At 39.4% G+C, this 26,582-nt stretch overlaps 1 protein-coding gene across 3 annotated transcripts in view; it reads right to left on the bottom strand.

Moving 5' to 3' along the window:
- CDH20 (cadherin 20) overlaps positions 1-26,582 on the bottom strand; it is a 228,446-nt gene that overhangs the window by 35,271 nt on the left and 166,593 nt on the right. For all 3 annotated transcript variants that reach the window (XM_087961189.1, XM_087961190.1, XM_087961191.1), the window contains one exon: positions 14,636-14,979. In XM_087961189.1, coding sequence (XP_087817315.1) covers positions 14,636-14,878 — 243 coding nt within the window. In that variant the 5' untranslated portion in view covers positions 14,879-14,979. The remainder of the gene's footprint in view (positions 1-14,635; positions 14,980-26,582) is intronic.

Here is a 26,582-nt window from a genome sequence, read left to right as displayed (position 1 = left end):
TTTATTTAAAAAGGACAGAGAAAGAAAGAATATAAAGATCCCCTTTTAAGTAGCATGTAGAAAAATTCAGCGACAAAGGATATGAAAAATATGGAGCTGTTCAACCGACAGACCACATCAAGAGAACCTCCGGTAGAAAAATGGGCAGAATCTAATGCTTGGAGCTGTTCACAGGATAATAGATCTGCTACTAATATAGAAGGAACTCTGGTGTAAAAACTTGCTAATTTACTTAAAACACACTAGGAGTGAGTGTGTGTAGATATCACAATAATCAGAAACAACAGATTATTTAACTTTGTATCTCCCATGCTGGAGACGTTCAGAAGAATCTTAGGGCTGCTGAGGTCAAGGAAGGCCAAGAGGGATACTCCAGCTTCATCTTGATTCCACCAGAGAACATTTACAATGTTCTTACAAGGTCTAAACAGGGATGGTGTTCAAATTTCTTAACAACCGGTTCTGTGGGCTATTTTGTGGGTGTGGCTTGGTGGTCATGTGACTGGGTGGGTGTGGCTTGTTGACTGGGCATGGCTTGTATGTAAATATTTATGAAAATATTGATATTTTTTTTTTATAAAAAAGAGCAACTTTTACCCAAAATCAGGCAAAGCAGGCAGGCAAATTGAGTTGCTCACAGAATCACAGAGTCACGCATAGATCTACCTTTCTGAAATCGGCTTATAAAATTTGGTAGCAAGCAAACTCTCAAAATTAACTCACAACACACCATGTATGTAAATATTGAATTTTTTTTTATTAAAAAAGAGCAACTTTTACCCAAAACCAAGCAAAGCAGGCAGGCAAATTGAGTTGCTTGCAGAATCACAGAGTCACTCACAGATCTACATTTCTGCAATCTGTTGCCGAGTCTGCACTGAAAAATAGAAGCTTCAGTCCTAAGGAAGGTTCAACTCTGCTCTCAGGCCACTTCTCCCCCCCGCCACTCAAACCCCTGAATACCAGCCCTGACTGGGCCTCAGGGAAGCCTCCTGGGTGAAGGTGAAGCAGTACAACAACGATTTAGATTAGCTAGAAAGCAAGAAATATGACAATTTCCTACTTTCTACTAATCTAAATCGCGTGGCACAGCTGATAGTTGGAACAGCTGATCATTGGGAAAAAAAAGGAAAAATAGCAACTTACCCAAAATTAGACAAAGGCACAACGCAGGCAAGTTGAATGGTCCATATGCAAGATAAGGAGTGACTGGGTGGGGAGGGGTGGGTGGGGAAGGGCGGGACCAGCCAGTGGCACGATTTGCCGGTTCTCCAAACTGCGCAGAATTGTAACAACCGATTCTATAGAACTGGTCTGAACCGGTAGAATCCCACTCCTGAATCTAAACCATCCTAGTGCTGTATCCCAGATAACAGATAATCAGAGTTGGAAGGGACCTTGTAGGTCATCTAGTCCAACCCCCTGCCCAAGCTGGAGACCCTACACCATTTCTGATAAACGGCAGTCCAATCTCTTCTTGAAAGTCTCAAGTGATGACGCTCACACAACTTCTGATGGCAAGCTGTTCCATTGGTTGATTGTTCTCACTGTCAGAAAGTTTCTCCTTGTTTCCAGGTTAAATCTCTCCTTGTTCAGTTTCCATCCATTATTCCTTGTCTGCCCTACAGGTACTTTAGAAAATAGTTTGACCCCTTCCTCTCTGTGGCAGCCCCTCAAATATTGGAACACTGCTATCATGTCTCCCCTGGTCCTTCTCTTCACTAGACTAGCCATGCCCAGTTCCTGTAACCATTCTTCATGTGTTTTAGTCTCTAGTCCCCTAATCATCCTGGTTGCTCTTCTCTGTACTTTTTTTAGAGTCTCAACATCTTTTTTATAATGTGGTGACCAAAACTGGATGCAGTACTCTAGGTGTGGTCTTACTAAGGCTTTATAGAGTGGTATTAGTACCTCACTTGATCTTGATTGAATCCCTCTGTTAATGCAATTTAGGATTGTATTAGCTTTTTTGGCTGCTGCTGCACACTGCTGGCTCATATTTAGCTGGTTGTCCACCAAGACTCCAAGATCCCTCTCACAGTTACTGCTATTGAGCCTGGTTTCACCAGTCTATATGTGTACTTTTGTTTTTTCTTGTCTAAGTGTAGAACTTTACTTTTCTCTACATTGAATTTCATTTTGTTAGATATGGCCCAGTATTCTAGTCTGTCAAGATCCATCTGGATCTTGAGCCTATCTTCTTGGGTGTTAGCTATTCCTGCCAGCTTAGTATCATCTGCAAATTTATTAAGTATCTTCTATTCCCTCATCTAAGTCATTAATGAAGATATTGAAGAGTACTGGGCCTAAGACAGAACCTTGTGGCACCCCATTGCTTACTTTCCTCCATGTAGACTTAGACCCATTAAGACTACTCATTGAGTACAGTTTGTCAGCCAGTTGTGAGTCCATCTAGTGGTGGTGCTATCTATTCCACCTTTTTCTAGCTTACCAAGAAGTAGGTTGTGGTCTACTTTGTCAAATGCCTTGCTGAAATCTAAATACTGTATATTATGTACACAGCATTTTGCTGGTCTACTAATTTAGTCACTATGTTGAAGAATGAAATAAGATTGGTTTGGCATGATCTGTTTTTAACAAACCCATGCTGACTGCTAGTTATTATTTTACTTGTTTTTAGATGTTGGCAGATCTGCTTTTTTATTATCTTTTCCAGTATCTTCCTGGATATTGATGTTAGGCTGATTGGTCTATAGTTTCCTGGGTCTGTTTTTCCCCTTTTTTGAAAATGGGAACTACATCAGTTCTTTTTCAGTTCTCTGGTAGTTCCCCGGTGCTCCAGGCTTTTTGAAAGATATGGTGCAGTAGTTCTGAGATGACTTCTGCCAGCTCCTTTAAAACTATGGGATGTAATCCATCAGGCTCTGGTGATTTGTGTTCATCAAGATCAGACCGGTGTTCTTTTACTATTTTTTTTTGCTTCTTTTAACTTTTATTTCTGGTCTGTCTTTTACAGTTATGTTTTGGTAGGCTGAGCTATAGTTTCTTTTTGCATGAAGACTGATCCCAGTCTGAAATCCAATTGAAAAGAGTCAAGATACCTGCAATATTTTTACTAGTATCCTCTGAAAGAGTCCTTACCATTTTCTCAATAATCTTTCATAAAAATGGAAGGTTTTGGTCTCTGTAGAGATTAAGAAAGATTATGTCGACAAAGATATGCAGGAACTGTTACCGAGATAAAAAGAATTAGGGTTAATGGTAGGGTTAGGGTTAGGTTAAATATTTTTAAAGTCCAGAATGAAATACCTTTCAGAAACAATTCAGGCAGATAGCTACCTAATTCACTGAACGATAAGGAGAAAGTGTAGACTTGCAAGATCTGTAATCATAGTCAATCTCAATAGAAGTAGTTTTAACCTTCCTGTAACAACGATTTCCTGGTCTGGTCTGTCTAGTGGGACTGATAGAGACTGACCAAAAATTGTCTAGCACTGTGGGATCCAGCCATGGTTTCTTAAGGATGAGATGGAACATTGCTTCTTTATGACCTAGCACACACTACCCACTCTCTCATTTACCACTGCCTGGATCTAACCATGTGGTGTTACTTTGGGTTACTTTGAGCAACTTGGGGGGACATGGCTATAATTGTACCCACAGATCCAAAGAGTCTGTTCACTTCCTTGGTACTCACAGGTTTGAGCTATTCTCAACTAACCAAGCCAGACCATGCTTCAGCTAACTCCAAAGAAGCTGCAAAGTCTAGCTCTAAATGGTTACAAAGAACTTTATGCAATAGATGTCTTTGCACAGCACTGGTAGACATTTCCTTGGCACCTTCCTTCACCGGAGGGATTGAATCATCTTAAATAGGGCTACCAGCTGATTATCTACAGATGAGATAAGAGAAGAAAAGGAACCATGTTTTCTTTCAATTATTACCTCACAGTAAACCTAAATAAGATTTTATCTGTATCTAATCATATTTGGTTCATCCTCTTCCTCCAATGCTCTAAGGTTCTCTTTTGTCATTTTATCTCTCCTTGTTCTTTTGAGAACCAAGGAGAGATGAGAGAATCCATTCAGGCACAATCCGATCTCTAACCATCATTGTGCCCTCATTCCAGGCCATGGAGATGGCCTCAAAAGAACCTTGCATCACAGCCTTAAAAATATCCTCATTTTCCCTTGGAAACACTTTTGCAGTGAGGAAAGACGACAGAGGACTTCAAAGTTGACAGATAGTGATCTGACCATGACAAAGGTTTAATACTTAATATTGCCTAACTCCAGATATCACGGTCACCACCCTGGTACAAAAGCAGGTGTGATGTGTGACTATTTTTGTGAGTCAGGCTTTTAATAATCCAGGTCAGGTCTATAGTTGCCATGATGCCATGGACTCCTGGGTTGCCTCTGACTGCATACCCAAATTAAAGGAAAATAAAAATATACAGTATGAACTTCTGGACAATTCTGTTGCTAACCAGCCACAGTGGAGAACAGCTTTCTTTCAAGAAAAGAGACAAATAGAGTCTCATTCCTTTTCTACCCTCAGACTGAGGTGCTGGGAATTTATATCAGTGCATTTATCACTCATTGAAGGGTCAATTGTTGGTTTAGCCTAGAGCCCACTTCTTCCTGTTGCTCTGTGCTGGTTTAGGGAAATGCCTAAATTATCTGAACTGACCATGGAATCAGCTTGATGTTGAAGTCTCTCGCCCTAAATACCTCGAGCACTTAAACTCCTAGATTATACCAAACTTTTTCAGGAACATTGTAAGTCTAGTTCAGCCAATCCTGAATGCAGCTGTGATTGAGAAAAATATTTTAAAACTCCATATGTTTTTGTATAGCTCAGGATAATTTAAACAAGTGTTTTTCAACTTGGCAACTTTAAAACATATGGACTTCAACTTCCAGAATTCCACAATCAGTAAGCATTTCTGGGAGTTGAAATCTGCACATCTGAAAGTTACCAAGTTTGGAAAACATAGATTTAAGCACTGCTCCCTATCCCAGGAGGGTTCATTCTGGTTTCTGTTCCACCTGTGATGAACTTAATAGGTGGGTCTTAGACTCAAATCTTAACTTGATTCAAATCGCTGTGCTTTCCATTAATTATGATTAAAAAGACAATAAATGGCAATTGCTTTTGTTTTCTCCTGTGTGATACTGCATATATTTAATCAATTTTCAACCCACATTCTATTAAAAGTAATCTGAAATTGAACTAAATTTGCACAATTATAGCCTCTCATGAGATTGCATCACATGCCAAACTGAAGACAAAACATGGATTATTTTTTTTGTCATCAGAGAGATCTGCCAATAACATTTTATTTCTTGGCATAAGTGAAAATAATATTCAAGCATAGTTGACTCTTCTGAGGGGATAAATCTGCCAGGTTTCAGATGATTAGGTTCAAGGGTTTTATGTTTCTATCCTGGTTAATGAAAAATGTAAGACAAATGTCCAAAAAGAAATGGAAAAAAGAAAGTAAGAAAGAAAGCTGATTCACAGAAGAGTTTTTAAAATAAATACATCAAATGGCCTGCTGTGATACTCTTCATTTTCAATTCACTGGTGACTCTTTGATCAATGTATGAAAAGTCTTCAGCACTATGGCCTTCAGGCTAATGAATTAATCCTCAGACAGCTCCTGTGATGATTTGCAACCTTTGAACTAAAGGATGGAACCTAGAATTGTGTCTCTTATTTTTCTACAAATGGTCACATTTGTCAGATGCAAGTGAGGACAATTCTAAACTCTCTGTGGTGGTTCTAATCCAGATGCAGCCACCTATGTCTGTATCTTGCTATATAAAAATGGTCTCATTTCGTTCATTAGGACCTCTTTCATACAATTCACTTGTAGATGAAAATTATAGATATAGAAAATTACTCTTTATAACAATTTAGATATGACAAAAATACCATTTTAAATTTATGCATGAATACATATATTTGACATATTCATGTCTTGTTGGAGCACCTTAAGACAATGAAAAAAGCTCATGTTCATCTGCTGATTTAGAACAATCAGTTTAATGTCTTAAAATATTGTTGTTTCTTAGAAAAGGTTTAGGTGAAGATAAATTAAAGGTTTTACAAGATGTGTAGTTTTTAGGAAACTGACCTTTGGAATGCATTATAATGAATATTTCTATGAATGCTTGCTGCAGCCTGTTAAAATTGTTAAGGAGTGATTTAAAAAAGTTTATTTCTCAATAGCATAATTATCTCACTGCCTGCACACCACAGAAATACACAAGATTGGGATATACTTCTTATAGCTGACCTTTTTGAATTTGGAAAACTTAGTAGGCCAGGACATGTCCTCCATCTTTCTAGCACCACTTTCTCAATTACATTTGAATTAACTCAATCCATGTAATCCAGTACCCTCTACTTTGAGTGACTACAGCTCTCTCAGGCTTTCTTTTCCAATCTCTTTTAACTTGAAATACTAGTCAAGGAATCTTGGACCTGAAACAATACACTGAGGAAATCATTGAAATATTCACATTCAACTTCACTAAAATATTGATTTTAAGTGTGGGAAATCCACCATTAAGAAATAACTTATAGTAAACACTAAATGATTTTTAAACCTCTAAGGAATCAGTCAAGGTTGCAAGCTGGCTTGTGACTGTGAGGTGGCTTGTGGTAATGATCTCCAGTTTATGATACAGTTAATTTGATCCTGTTTAGACTAGAGAATAAGGTAGCAAGCTAGAAAGTGGGAGACTTGAGAGTTCTGGTTCCACTTTAACCATGAAAGCCAACTGGGTCATCTTGGACCAGTTACTCTCTCTCAACTCAACTCACCTCACAGAGTTGTTGTGGGGAAAATAGGAGAAAAAAAGTGTGTTAGATATGTCAGCTGCCTTGAGTTATTTCTAAAAAAACAATAAAGGCAGGATACAAATAAAATAAGTCTCATTTCAGAATGGAGATACCAATTTATTGGGGTTATGATATGAACAAAAATCTCACAGGTTATTCTTAAACTCACAAACATATGTTGTTTATAACCTGTTCTTTTTGTATTGACATTATGTAAATAATGCAATGATTTTTAGTGAAGAGATTCACTCCATTGTGTGTTAAAAAAACACAAATATGAAAATGATTGCTTTGGGAAAGTACTAGAGTCATATTGTAAAATGACCAAAACGCATTGTTTAATAGGGCTCTTTGGGCATATCTATGATTTGACCAGATTATTGGAATTACAAAAAGTGACTAAGTAGATGAATGTTTTTTAACCAGACAACTTTGCAAACAAGGAACTTATTCTTCAGTGTCTCAGAATAAGAGGCTAAAAGTGAAGCTGATTGGCAGTGATATGAACTAGTTGGGAAGATTCACACTCCCAGTAACAACATACTTATAGCAATGGTCACTAATCACATTTCCTACGGTTGACATATCTGCAAGATGCTGCTACTGCAAATAAGATAGCTCAGTTCTGCACCAATTAGTAATGATTGCATGTTTTATTGGACTGCAAAATAGTTGGCTGCAAAGGCTCTTTGAATCCCGCCCCCCATTTTGTACATCTAAAGCGAGATTGCTAAAATAATTCTTTGCAAACCTCGCTATCAACTAATTTGCTTCATAACTCCCAGAGTTGGTTGCAACTAAACTCTTAATTATTGAGTAGCTTATACATGAATAATAACACATTTCTGGGCAGTTTCAAAATACATTTTTAAAAAATTGACAGAAACAAGTATTTTAAGAGAAAATAAAATTTCAAATGTAGATTTAACTACAATGTAAATGTTATGGTAGATAAAATAATTGCAAGTTGATGAAAAACCAGGATCAAATATTATCCAGATTAGAAATCCTAGCCATTCCCTACTGGTACTTGCTACATACGATGAAGATCTACCTTCATATTTTGTACATAGCATGGATAATAGGAGTTGTAATCCAGCACATCTGGAAAGAGGTTGTAATTCAGCACATCAGCAGGTTCTGACCAGTTCTGGAGAACCGGTAACGGAAATTTTGAGTAGTTCAGAGAACCAGCAAATACCACCTCTGACTGGAGATTTTACAGTATCCTTCCCCTGCCACGCCCACCAAGCCACACCCATAGAACCAGTAGTAAAAAATATTTGAATCCCACCACTGATCTGGAAGACACCTGGTTTGAAAAAGCTGACCCACCCACATAGAGCAGCAGTTCGTAGAGATTTTCAGTCAATGGATATTATTCTCAAAATGCCCAATTCAGGGCTGGCTTAAGTTCTTTGCAGGCTGTAATCCATCCTTCCTTCCTTCCTTCCTTCCTTCCTTCCTTCCGTGTTTTAACTAACATAATACGGTATATTCCAATCATATTGGATTTTGTTTCTAAAAAAGATACATAAAGAACAGTATCAGATATACTTTGAGTGCTATTGATAATATAAATGAGGAAAACAAGAAAATTGTTATGATTTTTCTTATTGTGGAAAATGTCTTTGATAATTTTAAATGGCCTTTTATATCCATAATATTGAATATACTGATGAACTGTAGGGATTTTCTTGCATGGGGCATGGCATTTAGAAAGAACAAGAAGCAAAATGGACTCCCTTTCTCCTTCCTTTTTCTTTCAGCTTTTTTGAGGAAGATATGACAAAAAATAAATAAATCAGGAAACAAACTGGAAAATTAAGAACTGTATGCAGGTGAAGTTGCACTTACAATTATTCATCTAAGGGATTCTTTAGAATTAATAAGCAATATGGTTTGGTATAATGATATTGAATTAATTAATAAGAACAACACTGAAATGGAGATTCCCTAAAGAAGAAAAGCAACATTTGCCGCAAATGGGATTCAGTATTACTGTTAAAGCAATTAAATACTTGGGAACTTATTTAATAAAAACAATGAACATTTGTAAAAGAATAATGACTTCCAGACTTAGAAAAATATAATTATGTTAAATTTATTTAACATATATTAAAATTGTCCTGGAAAGAACAGCAGCAGTAAAAATGGATATTTACCAAGTTTTAATTTTCTATTTGTGGTACAAAATCTTGTATAAAACGACTAAGCCAGCTTCTAACTTACACCACAGACTGGATTTTATAATCTTATGTCTGGGTTACTTTTGTTGAGAGAGCAGGACTTCCAGACAGCTTGCATAAATAGCTTTAGTTTATAGAAATAGAAATGCAAAAACTATAGTACACTATTCAGTCAAAAGAAGCAGATTAAAAATATGGAATAAACACAGAAAAAGAATGAGCCCAGATTCATTGCCCCTGCCTCAGTGGTAAATATTTATCTAATGAAGGTGAATATACAAAAATATAATCAGTGGAGAGATAATAATTCATGCAGAATTATGAATACCTAATTCTTAATAAAACGAAGATGAAATCCTTTAAGAGTCTCTCTTCATAATGGCCAGAGTCATCTTCAAATAAGCACTAAAATTCAAAAGGAATTGCAAAACAGAGCACAACACTTGGACTGAATATGACTTGTAACACAGAACCCTGAAAACTTTGCAGAGCTTATTTACAAGCTGATACTGATATATTACACAGAAATTAAATAAGTTAAGTAGTGCATGATTAAATAGACGCAGAACTTAAACAGTATAATTGATATAGAACAATGGGAATATCATAAATTTAACCTAACCCTGATACTTAAAGAAAATTGGATATAAAATATTTTACTATAAGTACATTATGCCAGTGCCGATTCTCAAAATAGATAACTCATTTTCTAAAAATTAAGAATCTGGTTGGATCACCCATTCCTATTCAGCAACAATATTGTAAATAAAAACCAACTTAAAATCCTGGGTGAATTACATTATTTGGAAAACATACCTGATGCAAAAGGCTTAAATTATAGGATGAATTTCCTGTTCTTTTACTCTCTGGGATCAGCTATTTGTGTTATAATATGATCAAGAACCTATCATATTAGAACACAAATAGATGACCCCAAATTTGTTGTGATTCGTTGTTTGTCATTGTTTAGGAGCAGGAATGCACAATGTTGTAAAATCAACAAATAGCTAAGAGGGAAAATTAATTCCTGCTTTCAATAGCAATTAATATTTAGTACAATATGATTTTGATTTCACTTCAGCTTTGGCTACAGATACTTGGGTCAAGGGTTGGGAAATAAATGCTGAATATAGAAACACTTCTTGCTCAAAGACTTTCAGAAAGAAGCCAAAATAAGGCAGTGCAATCTCTCTTTGTCCCCAATCTCTCTTTATCAATCTGTACCAGTCTGTGCACTGACACTGAAGCAGTTCAAACAAATGCTGGCAGAGATTTTGTTAGGAAGATGTCAATTACAGCTGGTAATTGTCAGTGCTGACCTTTAGGAAAAAGGCAAAATCACTGACAGTCTTTCAACACAGCCATTACTCTTAGTTCAGGGTGACATAACAGGAAGCTCTCAGATATAAATAAGATGTTCACAAATATATACATTGCTGGAGAACAGAACAAAAATCCTATATTCTAACATCTCTCTCAAGTAACCCTGTTGAGGTAATTCCCCGTTAGGAGAATGAGTGCACATAGGGAGAAGTAGTGAGAGTAGTGAGGAATAACACACACAAAGCACACAGCTACACTGTATAGTAAAATGTAGGTTTTTACTTCCAATAAATGTTTAAGCAAAGTCCAAACAAGCAGTCCAAGTCATTCACAGTTAAAGCAGTCAATTTTCAGTCCAGGGATAATCCAATAACAAAGTCCAGTGTGGCGTTCGGAAAAGACTGAGCTTTTCACTCCGGTCCGTGTTTCCAGCGGGAACACGGACCGTTCTTATTGGCTGATGCCGTTTGACAGCCGGCTATAAAAGGGAGCTGTCAAACGGTATCAGCTGTTGTCCGCCAGCTGGCTGCCTTGTTAGCGCGGCAGCCGCGGCAACCCTTTATTGTTACAATAAAGTAAAAGCTGAAGTTTGCTCCGTGTTTGCCTCAGGTTATTCTGCCGCTCCACAACACTGGCGATGAGGGCAGGATTCCTATAAGAGGCAACCGGGCAAAGAATCGCTGAGCGAAGTCACTACAAAAAGAGCCGAAGTCACTACCGAGCTGAATGTCACTTTAAGAGCTACTGTCACTATTCGCGAGCGTGAATTTCAACTTTCCTCGAAAGATCCGGCACCGCTGAGTCGAGATGACTTCGAACCCTGCATTCCCGACTTTCAGACTGACAGTGGAAACATGGGAGTCCTACAGAAACCGATTTGACTGTTTCCTAGATGCCATAGACCTTGCTGACATTTCTGACCATAGGAAAAAGTCCTATTTTTTAAGTTTTTGCGGAGCCACAGTGTTTGACACTGCTACAGCATTATTGGCTCCACGTTCAATTAAGACTGTTCCATGGGAAGAATTGCAGGAAATTCTTTCCAACCACTATTCCCCTAAGCCATCCCAAATTGCCAGGCTTCATGCTTTTAGGAGACGGATTCAGGCTGAGGGAGAAACTATTAGTGGGTACATGGCTGCCCTACGAACAGCTGCCTTGCATTGTGGGTTTAGAGACTATCTGGAAGACATGTTATTAGACCAACTAGTTTGTGGAGTCAGGGATTTAAGGCTACAAAGGCATCTATTGGCTAAAAGGGATTTAACCCTTAAATTAGCAATTGAAGAGTCTCAAGCTGCTGAACTATCAGCACTTTCAGCAGCAGAAATTCAGGGAAATATAATTAGCCAGGGCAGCTCAGCCATCCATTACGATGAAGCCTCCTCAGAAGAAGGCTATGAAGAGGCTAATGATGTAAATCGCCTCAGGCAGCAAAAAACCAGTCAAGGGGAAAACAGGCCAAACCCCAATCTACCTCCACGGCATCAGCCCATTTGTCTAAGCTGTGGGGGAAACCACCTCAGGGCATCCTGCAAGTTTAGGAATGCCATTTGTCTAAAATGCCAAAGGAAGGGTCATTTAGCCAGGATCTGTCAAGCAGGAAAGACTTTTGCCCAAAAGCCTCAGACAACCCAACATTTCCAAAAACAAGTTGAAGACTGTTCTACCTGCTATCAAGCCAAGCTGACTAACAAAGGCTCTAACAAAATTAGTGTTTTTGTTTCTATAGAAGGAAAACCTTGCAGGATGGAGGTTGACACAGGCTCAGCACTGTGCATCATCTCATGGAGCACCTTGAAACAACTACTTCCCAGAATGGCTAAGAAGAAGCTTCACGGCTGCCAGTTAACCCTACGCGACTACCAAGGCAGAACCATCCCAGTCATCGGAAAAGGCAAGTTTTTTGTACAAATTCAAAATTGTAAAGGTCACTTGCCTTTAGTGGTAGTGGATGGTGCCCTCCCTAGCCTGTTGGGGTTAGACTGGTTCCCTGCCCTTGGCCTCCATATAAGCGGAATCCACTCTATTACAAATACTGAAGTGGACACCTTGTTTAATGACTATGCTGATGTGTTCAGCGAGGGGCTAGGCTGTTATTCAGGAACCCCAATATCTTTCAACTTGGACCCTCAGGCAGTACCAATCCGTTTAAAGCCTCGAAGGGTACCTTTTGCAATCTGCTCCAAATTAGACATGGAGCTTGACAAATTAATTAAACAAGGTGTATTAGAGCCTGTGGACTTTGCAAAATGGGAAACCCCAATAGTGACACCCCTGAAGAAAGATGGAAGCATAAGAATCTGCGCGGATTACAAGACGTAATTGAACAAATATTTACAAATCAGCACCTATCCAGTCCCTGTTATCCAGCACCTACTACATTCTTTTGAGCCAGGAAGCATTTTCGCTAAATTAGACATGTCACAGGCCTATCAACAGTTCCCTGTTGATGACACAGCCGCTGAACTACAAACTATTGTAATGCACAGGGGCGCTTTCAAATGTAGGTGCGTCCAATTTGGCGTAAGTGTAGCCCCAGGAATTTTCCAATCCTTAATGGAAAGACTTCTTCAAGGATTACCGGGCGTAATTCCGTATTTTGATGACATTTTAATATCTGCCCCTGACAAGCCTCAGTTACTGCAAAGAGTCAGAGGAGTCCTCGATCGTTTCAGACAGCATGGTCTTAAGTTAAAGAAAGACAAGTGCACTATTGCCACTCCACAAGTAGAATTTTTGGGATACAGAATTGACGCCTCTGGTATTCACCCAATTGAATCCAAAGTAAGGGCTATTCATGAGGTACCCACGCCAACTAACAAAACTGAGCTCCAGGCCTTTTTAGGACTCCTTAACTTTTACGCTTCATTTTTGCCTCATAAAGCTTCCGTTGCAGAGCCTCTGCACAGACTCTTGGACAAGCAATCCCCCTGGCACTGGGGACCTAGGGAACCCCATGCCTTCCATGCTGTCAAATCATTACTTACATCCAACGCTGTCCTGATACAATTTAATGAACATTTACCTTTATTTAGCAGCAGATGCTTCTCCTTTTGGCATAGGTGCTGTTTTAAGTCATAGACTTATGGTTCGAGGCACCCTTGCCTTTTTAGAACTTTTTCCCCAGCTGAGCGCAACTACAGCCAAATTGACAAGGAGGCTTTGGCTGCAGTTGCTTCTGTTAAAAAATTCCATGAGTTTCTATATGGACACTATTTCGAGTTGATTACGGATCACAAGCCTCTGTTAGGCCTTCTGTCTGACGAAAGACAAACTCGTCAGATTTTGTCTCCAAGAATGACCAGGTGGACCTTATTTCTGGCTGCCTATTCCTATACACTGGTTCATCAACCTGGCAAGAGTCTATGCCACGCTGATGCTCTTAGTCGCTGCCTCCTGCCTGTTCCTGTGGAGGATCCTGCACCAACTAATGCTGTTTTCCAGATCAACGATCTCAAACTCCCCATCAATGCCCTCGATATCGCTGTCCACTCTTCCAGGGACAAGAAATGCCTGAAGCTGAGACGCCAGCTTCGTCAGCACCAGAAGTTGCCCAGCAAGCAGAAAAGTTCCTTCTAGCAGCAGCTTCGTCAGGACTTAGAAGATCTGGCTGCCTGCGCAAGCGCCCGAGTTATCTGAAGGACTATGCATGCTCCGTTCTGGGGGAAAGGAATGTGGCGTTCGGAAAAGACTGAGCTGAAGTCTTCATTCTGGTCCGTGTTTCCAGCAGGAACACGGACCGTTCCTATTGGCTGATGCCGTTTGACAGCCGGCTATAAAAGGGAGCTGTCAAACGGCATCAGCTGTTGTCCGCCAGCTGGCTGCCTTGTTAGCGCGGCAGCCACGGCAACCCTTTATTGTTACAATAAAGTAAAAGCTGAAGTTCACTCTGTGTTTGCCTCAGGTTATTCCGCCGCTCCAGAACATCCAGTATCAAAAACAGTTCAGTAACAGACTTACATCAAATCCAACTATAACAGTCAATAGGGAAAAATGGAGGAATGGCAACACTCTCCAGAACAACAGAACAGGAACTAAACAACCCAGGTTTCTGGCTCCATCTTATGGCCATTTGAGGAACCACACCCAATTACAGTTTTAGCATTCTCTTAAAGAGACAGCATTAAAATGTCTATCCTGGTTTATATATTTTCCAACCCAACTAACTGTTAGGTGACTTACATTCCTAACAACCCCCCCACCCTTTTGTGAAATTCACAACAAACATTCTAATATTCTTTAAACTATTAACCATCTCATGACCATAGTAGATCTCTGATTCCCCATCCCACATACAGCTCCTTACCTTCCCAACGTACAAAGGATCTGTTCCTGTGTATTCTTCCAGAACAAAGAACTGGTTCCACACCCAACTCCTCTTCATTCGCTGATGAAGAAGCAAGTTGTCTGAGAGATTTTGTCCTTGTCCTTTGCTTGGAGATCTGCTAGTTCCAGATAATACAGTTGTAATGAGGTTCATCATAAAGCAAAAACTGAGTCCAAGCCACTTCTTTGCATTGTCCATTCTGCTTGATGTCCGCATTTTCATATGAGGATTGTCCTCTAAAGAATCCAACAGATAGGTCCGTGAAACTTCCAAATAAAGCCTTTCAGTGATACTGGGCAAGCACCTTAAAGGAGAATAATATCCTGTAAAGTTAAAGAAGATTTACTATCAGCTTTTTTGGGGTGGAAAAAAACCCTCTTAAAAAAGAAAAAAGAAAGCTGAGCCATGGAGTATTTGATCTCCCTCATAAAAATGTAGGCCTGTTGCATATAAAGGAAGCTTCTTGTTTGAAATGAAGGTAATAATTGACTAGCTAGAGAGGAAGGCCTTGCTAGAAGAACTGCTGGATTTCACTATATTATTAATTGACTTGGGTTAACAGATACTTTCTTCGGAAATATTTATGACCAAATGTCTTTGATAGTAGTTACAAGGAGAAATTCTGTTGGTATAAATTATAATTCATAACTAATAACTATGCAATGATTTCTCTTTCTCTCCCTCTCCTCCTTTGACTTCTGCAATATTTTCATTGTTACCTACATCTTTTTGATCAATGATATTATAACCCTTTGATTTAAATTTAGCAGCTTCCATCTATTTTTCACTTTCATTATTTTTTTAGTAGTTAACCTTCCACCACTTTAAGCCAGCTTCATATTTTTGCTTGCTCTTTGAAAAACCAGTGACATCAGCTAATGTGACGTTTCTGGAATTCTGAATGGTTGGTTAATCATTATATTATCCAAAAAAAAAAAAAAAGTCCTAATACTGAAAGAAGTATCTCCCAAGACTTCCAATGCATATAGTTGTGGGCATAGATTTTAGTGAGTCAACATATATTCTTCCTCCTTGAATCTGAAAGACTAATTTGGATCAAGGCATACTGATCTCCATAAGAGGATGTTTCATCAAAAAATTTTTTTTGATGTTAAATTAGATGGTACCTTTATTCAGGTTTTGCTTTGTGATAGTCTTTTCTTTCATTGTTTTGATGGACTTAATGAGGTGGCCTTGCAATCTTTACTTGGTCAGTGTACTTCAAGAACATTCTTCTTTTAGGGCAAAAGTGTTAAAGTTTGTATTTTTTGGGGGGATTAAACCCATTCTCAAGAAAGATTATTTTTTTTAAGTCCACTAGGATCTAACTCTATTTTCTATTATGAAATTAGGTTACTGATTTGACTATCAGTTGAATTATTTTAACTACATAGATGAAAAGAGAATAGGCCAATCCTATTCTGCTTTTAAGTAATTTACCCACCCCCTCAAAACAAATGTTATTGTGAAATTGTTATACCACTCTGGAAAGGATGCATATATGTAAGTAGAACTGGTAGCCTAATCATATTTTACAGGCATGAGAAGTCAATAGATGAATGGACACTGCAAGTCATAATATTGCCTTTAAAAAAAAGTATCAAGTCTAATTAGTAGGGAAAAATCAATTGTAATCATTGTTGAATAAATATTGTTGAATATATTTTGTAAACAGAAGAACAATAAGAAGAGGAAATGCTTTCAACATATGTTCTGAAAATGTATTAATATTTCTGGATGCAACCTGGAATCTTTCCCCATTCTTTTAACCTAAGGCTACTGCAGCTATGATGAAAACAACTCCTATGGTCGAACATTTCATCGTCTAAACCTGTGATTTAGGTTGTTTTATGCTGCTGTATGCTAGCCACTGCCATGAGGCAGAATTAATGGTCTGAGTTTTGAAGGTGAAAAGTAAATTTCCATATCTGTTAACACAGGAAAGTTGTATTGAGCCACACATGTTTAAAACTTCAGATTTGCAGCTATATTAGAAATGCCCAAGTATTTTGATTCTTTTATCAACAATGCAAGTCAGTAAGTCTTACCAATTTGTTTTCTGACAGAACTGTCAAAATATGATATGATTCACAGTAATGTAGATCTCTCTCTTTTCTTCTTTTATCTCCCCCCCTTCCAAACTGTTAGGACTATACAAAACTTCAAAGGAATGCTTTAATTCAAAGAAGATCGGATCAGATTACCTCTATTGAAGCAGATTTACGAATTGAAACGGACATTCAGTCAACACAGCAAATCAAAGCAGATGGTTTCAAAGATTTGATGGCTTTTCCACTGCTTCTGTAGTCCTTACAAACAATATACAATGATGCTACAATTTCACTCCCACATAGGGAGAATGCTAAAGTTTGGCCATAGATGTGATATGAAGTGATGTGCTCCCTGACACTGACCTGTATATCAGAGTTCTTTGCTATGACAAGCCTTGTACATTTTCTTGGTTCTTGAGGTGTTGAATATGGACAGTCACCTGCCTTTGATTTGCTTTCCCTTGGGGTAACAAAATGGTAAAGATTTGTACATCTCCCGGCTAGCAGATTCAGGAGCCCACCTCTATTCTCAGTACCCTGAATATGGACTTAAAGTTGATGAGCCTGGTATGCACTTTTGGCTTTGTCTTCAAATCTATATGGTTGCAATAGGCTTACATCTTTTGATAATAAGTCAATGGGCATCAGAATATCATTTAAGGAATTGGTGGAATTGGTTACTACTTTTAAGAATACGACAGTGGTAAGGTTATGAATAGGCTGACATCTTTCTTTGAGGCCTATCTCTGGCATACTATATTTCTCAGTGTATCAGCCTGCCTCTGATCATTAGTTGACATGAAGCACTGTCCACAATCCTGATAGAATTTTATACTGTGTACAAATCTCTCTGCAGCATTTGAAAAGCGATATAAACCCTAGATAACAGGATAATCAAACAATTAAAGGTTTTCTTCTCTACAAGAAAAGGTTAAAACATTGAGGACTCTTTAGTTTGGAAAATAGGTGACAAGCCATCTTATACGAAATCAAGCACAGCATAAAATTGTCCAGTGAAGCTAATTGGGAAGAATTTTGCAACAGATATGAGAAAGCAAGTTTTTCACACAGCACGTAACTGGACCATGGAATTCATTACCACACGAATGGTCACTAACTTGGATGCTTTTCAATAGAATTAGATAAATTCATGGGGAACACTTCTACTGGGGCCTTTGGTCTCTGAAACGTGGTGTTACTTCCTGGAAATAGTGAATATCATTTGCAAGGAAAAAATGATCAAAGAGGAATATATTCCTGTCTTCTGCTTGAAAGCTTCCAAAGGCATTTAGTTAATTATTTTTGGAGACAACTTTATAAGATAATTAAGATAAAGTTATCTTTAGAAAAATTGAAACATTGCCAATTATATATTCCAAGTAATAGAGATCTCTGATTTCTGTTAAATATAAACTTAACAATGTTCATGCTTTGGAAACTAATTCTTTATTTAGTTGCACCAGGCAACAAAACCTGGAAAGAAGAGAAAAATATAGTAAGCTATTTGCTTTTAAATTCCAATAAGTGTTTTTGAATTTGCACAGCTTAATGTAATGGCTTTTGCTAAGCAAGGTTTTAATCTTATTACATTTTTATAGTAGAACCATTGACTTGATAACAATAGATGTTAAAATATTATGCTAGTAGCTTCCTGCAGTCACATGTTCCTGGCAATGGCCAATAGTCTAGCCTGGGTTTATAGAGTGCCATCAAGGTATGGCACTGATGATGTTAAACTTATAATTGATATAATAGTTTTAATTCAAAATACATAATCACCATTGTTTCTTTCAGTTGAAATCTATCAAAGTTTCAAAAACCTCCACTTCCAATGTAGATTTGAGTTTGTGTTTGTTTTTAAATCACAGTTATAAATTTTAGATAGGCATGGTTTATTCAATCCATGTAGCACATGCGTTTTCTTTTCTCTTTAATCTAGTTCAGAACCACTGGATTAGGCAATTAGAAATTCTGTAAATGTTAGAATATTGTAAATGTGAGGCTGAGAGTAAAATAATAATTAAAGAAGATGATGCATTATAGTTAATAGATAACTTGTTTAATAGCTAACTTCTATTCCTTATCATATTTTGTTAAAATGAGAGTTTGTTATTTTATTTATTTATTCATTTTATCAATTGTAATACATGTTATTTTATCTATATTCCATAAATTCAGATAACCAGATTTTATGTCATTCACATTTAGCGCTTATATGACTAAAACAATTTCTAGAAAGCTTTCTCAACTAACAAATTAGAACAACTATTTTGGTTCAGATGGTATTTGGTATTATCTGATAATATAAACATGAACTGAAAAGAGCCAACGACTGAAAAACATGGAGAACAAATAACAAATAACAGAGGGGTATAATGTAGATTCCCATCTCACAAACTGATAGCAATCAAAATCCTAAATTATTATTCATTAATGATGTAATAGTGCTAGTGTAAATTAGGTTATTTACATCATTGTATCTAAAACTATTAATCATGTATCATATAAACAAAAGAAAAATAAATACATTTAGTACAGGCAGTCCTCACCTTACAAATTTGTTTAATGATCATTCAAAGTTACAACGTCACTGAAAAAAGTGACTTATGACTATTTTTCACACTTATGACCTTTACAGCATCCCCATGATTATGCGTTCAAAATCTGAATGCTTTGCAATTGGTTCATATTTATGATGGCTGAAGTGTCCAGAGGTTACATGATCACCTTTTGCGACCTTCTGATAAGCAAAGTCAATGGGGAAGCCGGATTTACTTAACAATCATGCTAACTTAACAATTGCCGTGATTCAATTAACAAGTGCAGTAAGAAAAGTCATAAAATAGGGCAAAATTCACTTAACAACATAAATTTTGGGGCTCAATTGTGGTTGTAAGTTGAGGACGACCTGTGTGACATGGAAATAAAAATCTAATGATAAGAATAAATTATTGATACAATCATAACAATAATGAATAATTTGTTTCCAAATAAAACCTGGAAAATGTAATGTTGGAAGATGTAGAAAATTGAAAGGACTTATCAGAAGAATGAGGACTAGCCAGAATGAATAAGATATCAGGAAGCCTGAAAAATACCCCTCTCTACCAAATTTTTCCAAATTTGTTCAATTGAGAATAATAAACAAAACAGAACAAGAAACAGTAAAACTTGATGTAAGATCCAATTTTCATCTACTGTGCTTGTATACCTCTTGTTCAACTGTTTCATGTAATTAGGAGATTAATCTAGGAGATTAATCTATCAATCATTCATTGATGAACACTGCAAATAAACTGCTGGTCTTTGACTCGAAAAAGAAAGCAAAACCATTCAATTGCACCCTCACACTTCTTTTTCAGAACTTAGTATGTTTTCCATATATAGAAAAGCAAAAGCAAACTAGTTACTAGTACAATATTTTTTGCAGTCCTGCTGTCTTATCTTTTTGCAGCTTTCTGAAGCATTAAATTATTCAGGAGGACTTGAAATAGTTTAAACAATCTTTTGCTTACCTTGGAGAGCCATAAAAACTTTCCTGATCAGCAAAATTCAGTTTGGGATTTGAGATTCATCCAAATCCTATCCACGACCATAATCCCATGGCACAAGTATCTTAAGATCATAAGCCACCAAGAGGAGATGCTTGTCATCTTTTTGGAAGCAGTCTTGTTTACTGAACATCTGTGCATGTCAGTAAAATTTAAGGTAATAAAGAAAATAAATGATCCAGAATTAAACTAATTCTCATTGGAAAAGGAAGGCTTTAGTTTGTTTGCTTCTGTGGGGAAAAATTAATGGCCATATTTCTGAGTGCCTGGTCAGATTCTTCCACCCAAGAAGACAGGAACACAGAGAAATGCCTTTGGTGGGATTTTCAACAAAAGTCCTCTTTCTTATTGAAGAAATTTCATTCAGATTAAGTATAAACAATGCAAGTAAAGAATTGCTCAAATTGATCTCGATGGCTGGTAACTTCATAGACATATCCATCTTGATAGTGACAGAGAAATGCTTTCTCATAGCCTTCATCTCGAATGTTTGTTCAACTTCCCACCTTAGAGTAGTATGCTAGGATTTTCTGGCAATCCTGACTTTATTTCTATATCATATGATGTAGTGATTAGGATATTGACCTAGGAATAGGAAGATCCAGGTTCTAGTGCAGTGGTCGCCAACTGGGCTGGGGACCACTGGTGGTCTGTGAAAAATTTTTGGTGGTCCGCAGAGAAATGTCACCCCAAAGCACCCCCCCAAAGCAATTAATCCAGGCTGCGTGGGAACACAAGGCTTGCGTTGCTTGCATTGTGAACAACACAAGGTAGTGAGGGGAGGGGGGAAAGGGCAGAGGGGGGAACTTGCCCCACTCACCCCATGCGCCTGGCCTGGCCACCGGATTGCTTCTTTCCGCTTCTTTCTTCCACTTTTGGCTGCACACAAGGAAAGCAGCAAAATACTTTCTCTCTCTCTCTCAAACTCCGGCAGAAATGAGTATTTGGGACCCTGCAAGGCATCCTGCTCCAAGAGGCTGCTCTGGTGCAACAAGTCTCACACAGACTCATTTCTGGTGGAGTTTAGGGGAGAGAAAGAAAGATTTTGCTGCTTCTGCTGCTTGCATGAAGTCTCTCTCTCTCTCCCCCTCCCCGAGAATGGAACTGGAGACAGTATCCTGCGATCCCAAATAAAGAATGATCGATCAGTAGGAAAACTGGATAGGGAATTTTCCTGCAGACTTTTTGGGGGATTTTCCCAGAGTCTCTGGTCTGCGGGATTTAAAATTATGAGTTTGATAGTCCCTGAGGCCCAAAAGGCTGGCGACCTCTGTTCTAGTGTATACAGTGTGTGTATGTACACACACACACACATATATATACATATGTATATACATACATACATAGTGTTTATGTATATACATATGTATATATGTGTGTGTGTGTTTGTGTGTGTGTGTGTGTGTATATAGTGTGTGTATATACATGCACACACACGTGTGTGTGTGTAGGTCTATGTGTGTATATATGCATATACAGGCATACCCACATACGTATGTATACATGTATGTCAGGGCTGTAAAAATCCCAACCTGTCATGCCCCTGGTGTAGACTGACTCTGAGGAAGAGGAGGAACAACAGGGAGTGGGAGTGTGGTTCCAGAGGTGGTGGAAGAGGCTGGAGAAGGGCAGAGGCTGGCTGAGCAATCAGAGGAGGATCCAGGCCCATCCCCTATCCATCCTAGGTCACGCAGGGAGGAGAAGATCAGGGAAAAGCGAGGTCTACTCAAGAGGAGATTACCATGATCCTCCTCGTGGCTTGCAGCTGGGAGCTATGTATATAAGTTTGTAACTGCGCAGTCAGAATTGCTGGAGTCAATTTAGTTTTTACTTTGAAAGAGGTTTATCTTTGCTGGCGTTCTTCCCATGGACTCTCCTCGGTTATTTTCCTGGAGTTTATGATTAGTTATCTTGGCTTGCTTCGGAACTCTCATCAATGTGGTTTGTTTTGGTTTTCTTTTTGCCTCATTATTTACTTTTGTGACTTTAAACTGTGCCTAATAAAACAGTGAAGTTAAGTTGAAGGCCTTACCGGACTTTAATGTATGTTTTGGGTTTGGGGTTATTTTGAGAGACTATTGGGTCATCACAACCCATGGGCTGGATGTGTCATGTGTTGGCCATGCCCACGCCTGTTTCAGCGAAGGGGAAAAAAGTCCTGATACATTATGTGATGCCACAGTGACGCCATGACTTTGACACCCCTGGTGAATGTATATGTGTATACATATATTTGTGTGCAATATTCTGAATATTGTGCTATGACTCAAAACTTGCACAAGTATGTACATTAGGAAATTATGTAAAAATATATTAGAAAGAAGCACTTGTTAATGTATGCATATTTGGAAAGTTTATAGGATTTTTTTCTGGCCAAATTTTCTTAATATAGAAATAGAATGAAAAAAACCATGCAATATCAGAATGATAGACTTGATTATCTCTCCTAGTACAGCTGAGTGAGAAACTGAACAAAAAAGCAAATATAAGGAAATAAAGCTAAGCAATTTTTAAGGATTTGATTTATAAGCTAACCCTCCTGTATCAATCTGACCTTGTTAATAACTTTTTCAGATGTCCTTGTTGTAGGTCCTCCTACTGTCCTAGTAGTAGTGGGTGTCAAATGTTGATGGCAACTATGACAAATGTATGCTGCCAGCTGGAATGGCACAGAAGGGGCCATATGTTGGACTCTCTCTCTATAACTCCATTAACAAAATGACCATTTTTGAAATCTCATTGCTGATAAAAGCTATATGCTGAGCAGTTCAAGGGAAATAAACACTGTCAACAATAATCAAATGCGGGCACCAATCTTTTCAGTAAAGAGGGGAAGATTCTACAAATTCTAGAGGATCTTAATTATTGCGTGCAATCTTCTGTATTCTGTTAGGTATAACCTCCATCGAAGAGGGTAGAATTTACTGCCAGAAAAATATTTCATGATGAAATACATATGATTCAATTATATTAACACCTCTGTTGTGTGAGCTGCATTTGCTTCCAGCTTCTTTCTGAGTGCAATTCAAAGCGCTGGTCATCAATTTTAAAGACTTATATGCAGGGGTGGGATTCAAATTTTTTAATAACTGGTTCTGTGGGCGTGGTTTAAATTATGGGCATGGCTTGGTGGTCACATGACCGGCAAATCAAATACAAGTGGTCCTCGTTTAATGGCCAGTTGCTTAGCACGTGTTCTGATTTATGACTGACCTCCCCAGAGCTACTTGACCTGTTTTTGAAGTTTTGACAGCTACACACACACACACACACACACATATCCTTCTAACCCTGCTGGAGCAGGGGGTTGGACCAGAAGATGACCTCTGAGATCCCTTGCAGGCCAGCCCTAGATTGCTGTGCTGTTTCAAAGAGTCTTCTGAAGCCAGGGTTTCTGTCCTTCTGTCCTTTTTTTCCTCTCTCCCTCCCTCCTTCCATGTATCTATCTATCCATTTATATATCTAATTCACTTTCCTCTTTCTTTCCTTTCTTTCTTTTCTTTCTTTTCTTTCTTTCTTTCTTTCTTTCTTTCTTTCTTTCTTTCTTTCTTTCTTTCTTTCTTTCTTTCTTTCTTCTTTCTTTTTCTTTCTTTCTTTCCTTCCTTCCTTCCTTTTCTGTCCCTTCCTTCCATCCCCCCTCTTTCTTTGTCTATCCCTTTTCTTCCTTTCTCTTCCTTTCTCTTTCTCTTTTTCCCCTTTTTCTTTTCTTGTCTCTTCCTTCTCTTTCTCTCCCTCTCTCCCTCCCTCCAAATCCCATTCACTTTATCCTCCCTCCCTCTTTCTTTCTTTCTCTTTCTCTCTCTCTCTTTCTTTCTCTCTCTCTCTTTCTCTCTTTCTCTCTTTCCCTCTCTCTCTATCCCTTCCCTAACCCATAGCAAAATTGTCTCTCTTATATCAACAGTAAGATGTCACATAAAATGGTTCATTCTGTATTGTTGAATTTCTACTGCTTATTGTCTCAGGTATTAAATATTGTCACCTTGATTGTTTTGCATTTCATGATTATCAGAAGCCACTCTCCAGCCAGTATAATAAAACATAACTATTTTGTTATTATATTACAATTTCTCTTTCTCTCAATAACCTCTCTACCCTAACTATTATATTTATCAGCCTGCCATGGGCTGGTAATATAAAATACAAGAAGCCTTGCCAAAAGTGGAGAAAAGCGGAAAAAAGCAGCCAGAGTCACTTTCATCTCTTGAGAGCCCAGCCAAAGTTTCCTGTGCTGCTTGCGCTTCAGCGCTTTGACTCTCAGGAACAGGAGTTCAGCCAAGCGGCGGTGGCACGTTGGAGAAACAGAGCAAGCAAAGCTGGAGGTCGGTAATTTTCACTGCAAGAAGCCTCCAGACACTGTGTCTTTTTGCCATTTCTTTGCTGGCCGGAACTGAGCCGGGAGCGGCAGCTGAAGGATTCTCCTGCCAGCAAAGAGGTGGCAGTTGGAGGCTTCTTGGCGGAAGGACGGGGACATGGCGAGATTTGGAAGGAAGCTCCTGTGCCCTGCCTATCCCTTTTTAGTCCCTCCCTCTACATCAAAGTACCTTAAAGGGACAGGCTGGGACAGCTGCCTTCTGAGCAGCAGAGGAGCGAAGTGAAGGGAGGCAGGAAAGTTCACACAAGTCTTCTCCTCCTTCTTGGGCATACGCAGAGCAATGCATCTCACGGTGCCACAGGGACTCGCCCACATGCCATCTCCTCACAGAAAGTCCTGGCATCATGTGCACATGTAAGACCCAGGACTGGGACTGGCCCCAGGACCTCACATGTACACATGTAAGACTGGGACCTTCTGCGAGGAGACAGTGCGTGGGCTACCGGCTCGGTTCCAGATGGCAAAGAAGCAACAGCTGGGACTCGTAGCCCTGTTCTTCATACCGGGCTGCACCTCATTGCCTACTGTGCCAGAGTGGAGGTGCGTGCTGGCGGGGAGCCCAGCGGCTCTCAGCCCTGGCTTGCCTTCCCTGATGCTATGCCACCCAGGCAATGCAAGCCCGGGCAGCATAGCACCATGCTCCCTGGTTGCTCCCTCCCTGCTCCAAGGCCCAGCAGCTGCAGAGAATCCAGACGGGATGCAAGCAGCGATGTGTCAGCCCTCGCCTTCCTCTCGGCCACCAGCAAGCCAGGCAAATGGGGTGAGTGGGGGAAAGCTTGCTAGGCTACGAGTGCCTCATGGAGCCACGGTGCTGGTAGCTAAGCAAGCCATGCAAGTACGGAGGGTGGGTGGGAAAGCTTGCTAGGACATGAGCGCTGAGGGTGGCGGCGGCATGGTGATGGTGGATTAGGCCGGCCTGGGAGTCATGATTCAGCCAGGGCTTGTGGCAGTGGTGGCGGCAAGGGCAAGGGCGGTGGTGGTGTGGCGGTGGTGGCCTAGGCCAGCCTAGGAGTCGGGACTCAACTGGGGCTCGAGGCAGAAGTTACATGTAGGTGACCGGGGCTTACAGAGGAGACCAGATTGTGGAAGGCTGGCTGGTAGGCCGGTGCTGCTGCTGCTGCTGCTGCTGCTGGAAGTGATGGTGGCGGGCGGGAAAATATGGGAAGTGATGTAGTGCACATGCGCTATAAAGAGTGCTTGGGTGGGGCGGGCGGGGGGAGAATGCCGTCAGTGATTGTCGTGCTTGTGAGCGATGTTGTGCATGCGGAATAAGGACCGACTGGACAGGGAATGGAGGAACAGGCAGAGAGGAGCGGGGCCAGCCAGGGGCCTGTTTTACTGGTTCTCTGAACTACCCGAACGAATAGTAACAACCAGTTCTATAGAACTGGGCCAAATTGGTAGAATCTCACTCCTGCTTATATGGCACAGAGCCAGGTTTATCTATGGGACTGCCTTTCCCTAAGGATATCTACCCATCCTACCAGGTCAGATAGGGTGGGCCTGCTCCTAGTCCTCCTTCTCTTAAACATTGCCACCTGATGGATGTTAGGAAGTGACTTAAAATAGCTGGCCATCAATCAACCAATAAGAAGCCACACAACCAGGCACCACATAAATACTACGTATACCATAGCCCAAAGCACACATTCCGGTAGAGTGGAGTTTCCTGAGGATGGACTCCAGCATGAGTTAAAAGCTCAGAAGACTAAACTTCTGGTCCCAGGGATCAACCCAGATTGGATCCTGCTAGGAAGTGTGTCTTTTCAATGGAAGGCCCCTGTCGTATAGAACATTCTTCCTGTTCTGTATTTGCATTCTTGTAAACCTGTGTTCTGATTGGCTAAGACGCATAGCACTCGGATTGGTCGAGTGTGCAGCACTGATTGGCCGTTACAAAGCACCCGTGATTGGCCGAGCCGATCGCGGGAGATTTGAACGGCTGTCATTGG

Source organism: Notechis scutatus, chromosome 3 (assembly GCF_049901735.1).
Source record: "Notechis scutatus isolate UNSWTSFEM ecotype Mainland chromosome 3, rNotScu1.2, whole genome shotgun sequence".
In the NCBI taxonomy this organism is placed as follows: Eukaryota; Metazoa; Chordata; class Lepidosauria; order Squamata; family Elapidae; genus Notechis; species Notechis scutatus.
Note: the sequence above shows the minus strand (reverse complement) of the source record. Positions and strands in the feature narration are given on the sequence as shown.